The sequence below is a fragment of the Podarcis melisellensis genome (genome assembly GCF_964234715.1).
Source record: "Podarcis melisellensis genome assembly, chromosome: 6".
NCBI classification, from domain to species: Eukaryota; Metazoa; Chordata; class Lepidosauria; order Squamata; family Lacertidae; genus Podarcis; species Podarcis melisellensis.
This window is the reverse complement of record NC_138538.1, coordinates 57,771,122-57,777,121: the sequence shown is the minus strand read 5'-3', so window position 1 is coordinate 57,777,121 and position 6,000 is coordinate 57,771,122. Positions and strand designations below refer to the sequence as shown.

The following is a 6,000-nucleotide window of genomic DNA, read 5'->3' as shown; positions in this document are numbered from 1 at the left end:
GAGATGAGCCTGTGGATACACATCAGTGTGTGCAGGATCAAATTGCAGGGTGTCTGTGGACAAGCAGCAGTCAAACAAAGAGAGAGGGGTGTAGGGGTGTGGGTGTGTACATATATTGTGGTGGTAGAAAGATTTAATGCCTCTATCCTTCAGCTTTCCAAAAAGTATTCAGTGAGTTCACCTTCACCTAGATTTAAAATGTGCCTCTTCATTATCCTGCTTTGTTTGATAACTTCATCAAACATCAAAAATCTGTTCTTTATTTGCTTTCTGTAAGGATTACTAGAATAAGCCTTCATAATTAAATGTATCTTTTCTTTCCTCTGCCTCCCCCCTCCCTGCGTCTATATCCCAATTATTACTGATACCACTTTTTGATCTTTCTACATTATATTTCCTTTGGTCCAGTTTGCAATTAGCAGCTTGGGAAAAGCCCCATAGAGTTTCCTTTAATACATGATTTAAATAAATACAACCCAAACCCACACACAACATTATTATTTATTTTTTATTATCCAATAGGATATTGAAAGAGAAGAAGAAAGAAGAAACGGCATCTTGATATATTTTCTCTCACTTTTGTCTGAATTACTTCATTATCACCGAAATAATATGAAATACCCTATCAGCTCATTGCGTTATGAAACAACGGCAGTTTAAAAGCTGCATATCAAATTAGAATATGTGAAAGATGAGAACTGAGGAATGAAATCTGCTTGAAGAAAAAATTGTAGTGCAGAAGGAAATGTATTTAAAAAGGTATAATTATAAGACTTCAAAATGGTTCATGTTTCAGCCCTCTCACCATATTGTGATGGGACTATTGTATAAATCGTTTTCTGCTAGCTGCTTAAAAGTAATAGGACCCACATGGCTCATTCTCAGTCTGAATTGATGCACTGACCAGATAGACAGCAATTTCTATATGTAAGGCAGTATCTTAAATTACATGGAGATAGACTTACCTCTGGGATGGCAATCCTGTTAGCTTACTGTGTGCTGCAACTGTATCCTGACATGATAGTAGATAAGCTATCCAGAGAATCATAGGAGGAAAAAGCCTACTCAGATGGAACCACATTTTCTTTTAATAAAAACAAATGCTTTTCATTTTTGGTTTGGAAACCTCCAGGTACCTGTTTTGGAGAGTGAGCTTTTACAAAAAGAAGGTTGCACCCTGAGCTCTCATAGTATTGTGAATCATTAACAAAAGGCCCAGACTATAATCTGAAGGACATCACTGTTTTGGAAATAGATTCCCGAACATTGGGCAAAGGGGGAAACTGTTGTTTGCATGCTAAAGTCAATGCGAGTGCTATCAGTGGAACTGAACTGAAACCCTCTGAGTAGTCATTAGGCAAAAATTGTTTCCTTTATAGAAAACTCCCCCTTGTTAAGGGAGCCACATTAAAAAATAAAGTTTTGGGTGCATGTGGTTGGTTATTGTTTGGTACATTTTCAGCACACACAAAAATCTAAGCATGCAGTGATATCAACCAACTAAAAGAGGATTAGACAAATTCATGGATAATATGGGTACCGGATGCTGCTAGCCATGCTGACTATGTTCTTCCTTCACAGCTGGAGGCAGCAATGCTTTTGAAAAGCAGTTGCTGGAAACCACAGGAGGCGAGAGTGCTGCTTGCGCGTTTCCCCACAGGCATCTGACTGGACACAGTGAGAACAGGATTCTGGGCTAGACAGGCCATTGGCCTGATCCAAAAGTCTGTTTTTATGCACTCTGCATGTGTGAGGCTAAGACAAGGGAAAGCAATGTTACTGTCTTTTGCATCCAGATACTAGAGGATTTGTTCTCATTTTTCTCCTTTCTACACTGAGCTTTTAACACGCTGAGCACCTCCAGTGGCAGATGTTGCCTTTAACTATCATTAACTACCCTGAGTTGTCTATGTTGGTTAGAAAAATCTGGCTGTATGTAGAAATCAATGCATGCAATCTCTACATATGTATGCTTTGGGAGCTTGGTGGAAGGCAGTAATTGAGTAGCCTGAGCCATACAATTTAACAGTGCCAAGAGATCTGGTGCTAGTAGCATTGCTTCCTTTTCAGTCAGAAGCACTGAACCTCATCCTTGATACAATATCAAATTTACTCTAGCTTAGGCAGCTGGAGGTAGCTGCAGAGAGGAAAGTATAACTTGATCTTTTAATGGCCTAGCATTCTGATTTAGGACACTGCCCAGGTTGGTGCTGTGGGCAGGGGGTACTTTTACGCAACATAACTTTCCAAGACTGTTCTACAGTGGGTGGGCTGATGATCACATAATCACACAGCTGCCCTTGGTACACTCCGAACATTGGCAGAAGAACACTAAAGTCTCTCATGAGCTTCATAGAATTGGAATGGATCCTGAGGATCATCTAGTCCAGTGTTTCCCAAACTTGGGTCTCCATCTGTTTTTGGACTACAGTTCCCATAATCCCTGACCACTAGTCCTGCTAGCTAGGGATGATGGGAGATGTAGTCCAAAAACCACTGGAGACCCAAGTTTGGGAAAGACTGATTTAGTCCAACACCCTGAAATGCAGGAATATGCAGCTATCCCTTACAGGGATCAAACCTGCAACCTTGGCATTATCAACACCACGCTCTAGCCAGCTGAGCTATCCAGCTGAGTTACCATTTGGCAAAGTTACCCTTTGGTAAATGGCTGTCTGCTCATGTCATGGGAGCCGCTAACCAAGTATCAGTACACGTGTCCACTGACTGATTTATTAAAAAGTAGGGTGTGAGGGTCCGGTCTATGTCCACATCATTCCTGCTAAACGAGGAGGCCTGTCCCGTTTAAGCTCAGATGAGTCAGGAAGGGAGAGTGATAAGTAAGTTGCTGAGGTTGTCTTTCTTATTCCTTTGCAGTTGATTCCTGACATTCAAACCGGTTCAGTGCTCAAGCCCTGGTGAACCCTGACTCATATGAAGCCAAGAATGTATTAAAATGCCAGTTTGTTGGCACTGGATATGAGTCATCCTGCTACAAAAATACAAAATGATTGCACCCACCTTTAACTCTTTAAACCAATCTAGGCCTCGTTGGACCTCTGCAAAGTCACCCACACTTACCACCTGGCAACCCAGGGATTGTCATGTGGGAGAGCTTTGCAAAATGGTGCACTGCATCTTACGGAAGAATTCACTTAGGAAAAACAAAATGTACACAGTACAGGGCCCTAAAGGAAATGGCAATTCATTTTTCCCCCATTGCCTGTCTCAATAAAAGAGTTTCTAGCATCCGAGGCAGAGTGAGTTATTGCTCAGCTCATAACGGCTGTCATGTTTGCCTACTCAGTCACTGCATCACTGGGATCTAAATCTTTGTTTTCTAAAGCAATTTGAGAGAAGAAAGCAGCAACTTAAAATATGAAATTCACCTTTAATTCTATATGCTGAGTGAACCCCAGCCATTGAGAATCTCTCAAGTCCAAAGCCTGACCGACCTTTAATATAAATGACTGCTTTGCGCAGTCAAATGCCTCCCTTCTCAGCATCTAGAGATATTATAGAAGCATTATATCCATTTTCCGCCTCCTGATAGCAGCATCAGAAACATACCACATGTGATTAAAGTTATTTGTGGATCTTCTTCTAGAAATAAGGCTGCGGACAGCCTTGTGCAATCAAGCACATCTCCAATTTCAGAGTGCTGGTAGGTAGGTCATTGTAGTGTGTGTATGTGTTGCAGGGGGCAGGAGAGGGTTAGAGCGATTTAAGCAGCGGAGCAAATTGCGGGTAAAATATAACAAGTATCCCATTGCAAGGTGTTCCATATTGAAAATGATAGTTAAAAGTTATACTTCCACATACGTAGAAGAAAATGAGGAGCTGAAGTAGCCTGAAATACTGGTTGGATATCCTGCTATCAATCTGGCTGGCTGGCTGGCTGGCACAATGACCTTCAAGAGACTGTCCTCCTAGCTCAGTTTCCCACACCAAATCCAAAAGGCATAAAAAGAATCCATGCATGGTCACAGATCACAAAATTGCTCCCATCTCGGAACAGAATGTCATAAAATAAGACCCGTACCTGGATGAAACTTCAGATGTATGAAAGGAACAAAAAGGAGAAGGGTGCTAATTCTGTCACACTGGACAGAGATCACGTGTCTTGGCACAATCCTGGTAGCCCTCTTACTGCAACCCTTTATTTGCAATAAGCGTAAAAGGCAAACAGCAGCTTTCAGTGGTAGCCATCAGTCACTAGTGGCACAGCCCTAAAGAGCCTTGTAGGATGGCAGGCAAGAGAAACAAATGGGGAATGACTTAGATGTGAGGCAGAAGGCTTGAAGCTACCTCCACTGACTCATCAGAAATCTTGCATCCAAATGGCCCAGTTCTAGAGCTGAATCCTGGGAACAAAATATCACACACACCCCACACACTTTGCTGTGGTCTGTGGAAATGCAATTCTTTTTGTTCAATGTGTGGATAAATGCTATTAGATAGGACTCATCCAGACTTCCTTTTGTTCTCCACTTTCCAGGTACAGGTTTAAAGCTCTGTGTCTGAGCAGGGTGTCTCCCCCCCCCCCATGCTTTCCCTGGGGGGAAAAAACCATGGTTTACCACTGAATTGGAGCAAGTGGCGATCCATGGAAAACTCATTTGCCATTTGCTCTGATGTAGTGGTAAAACACAAGTTTTTGCAGGGAAAGCCTGTACTATCCTCTATCTATCTATCATCTCACTCGGAACACAGATTTAAAGCTCAGACTTGTGCCTAGAAACAGAGTACAAAAGGAAGTCTGGATGAGCCCATCATTATGTCATAAGAACACAGGAAGCCACTTTATATACTACATTAAACTCTTCATCCCTATAGTCCACATGGTCTACACTGACTGGCAAGAGCTCTCCAGATCCTAAGGCAGAGGTCATTCCTGGCAACTACTGCCCAATCCTTTGGGCTGGAAATGCCAGGAATTGAAACTTGGACCTTCTGCATGTACTACACGTGCTCTGCAACAAAGCAATGGACCCTTTCTCATGACCACAGCTACCCATGTAACTGGGTGGTTCCACATGCTAGGCATGTTAGGCACACAACTAACCCTTGTGCTCATATTGTTCTCATTTGCAGGTCGACACTCTTGATTGACCTGGGTTGTGAAACTACGGTAAATGGTAAAACAACGTCAAACTGCAGGAGAGATAGTTATTAAAAATTGTGCAGGGAGAAGGGTCCTGCTTTTTTGCACCCCCCCCCCATGGTCTATAGAGTATACTGGCACCTTTAGTGACACCTTTAGTTATCGGGTAGCAGAGTTGGGACCGTACCATGAACCCATCAGGAGGCATTGCTAATCCGAACAGACAATACGAGGCTGGATGAATCAGTGGTATGACTCATCAGAAGTTGCATTATGGAGAGTGGTATGACTCAGCAGAAGCCAGATTCAAATGCTTTCTTTGCTTCTCCCCTCTGGCCTGTTCAGGAGACAAGAGAGGAAATAAAACCAGGATATTTAGGATTTGAAGTGCCTATTAGAAAAATTGTGGGGTGGCTCAAGTTGGTTGGGATTGTCCTGGGCAAACTTGGGAAAGGTTGTTATCTCAAGGACAGCCCTATCTATGGACACAGCGAGCGGCATATCAGAAGCATTTGGTCAGGCATAGGGGAAATTCAGTGCAATTGACAGCCCAAAAAACACTTTCCCATTAGTTTTGGTTTTTTCATTGTCCTGTTTGGCTAGAGCTCTCTTAAAAATTGCTGAGGGGAAAAATAATAGATGTGCAATAAATTTTATTGGTCTGGCAAATAATTTATAAGTTGGCCCAGTAAAAGTTTTCATTACCCACCTTGTCTGTGTTTAACTTAAGGATCAATAAGTGCTGCGGATATTCCCCCCCCCTTCCTCAAATGCTGGAGGAATTACATCAAAGAAACCCAATATGGGTATCGCTAGCTTAGCTCACCCTCTAGTGGAGATTTGCAGCCAAAACCTTTTCAGACAACAATTTGAACATGACTGGCCCTACCAAACTG

At 42.4% G+C, this 6,000-nt stretch overlaps 1 protein-coding gene across 1 annotated transcript in view; it reads right to left on the bottom strand.

Moving 5' to 3' along the window:
* C8A (complement C8 alpha chain) overlaps positions 1–1,157 on the bottom strand; it is a 35,480-nt gene extending 34,323 nt beyond the window's left edge. Inside the window, exon 1 of the mRNA XM_081915796.1 lies at positions 966–1,157. Coding sequence (XP_081771922.1) covers positions 966–1,081 — 116 coding nt within the window. The 5' untranslated portion in view covers positions 1,082–1,157. The remainder of the gene's footprint in view (positions 1–965) is intronic.
* Positions 1,158–6,000: the final 4,843 nt, after the last annotated feature.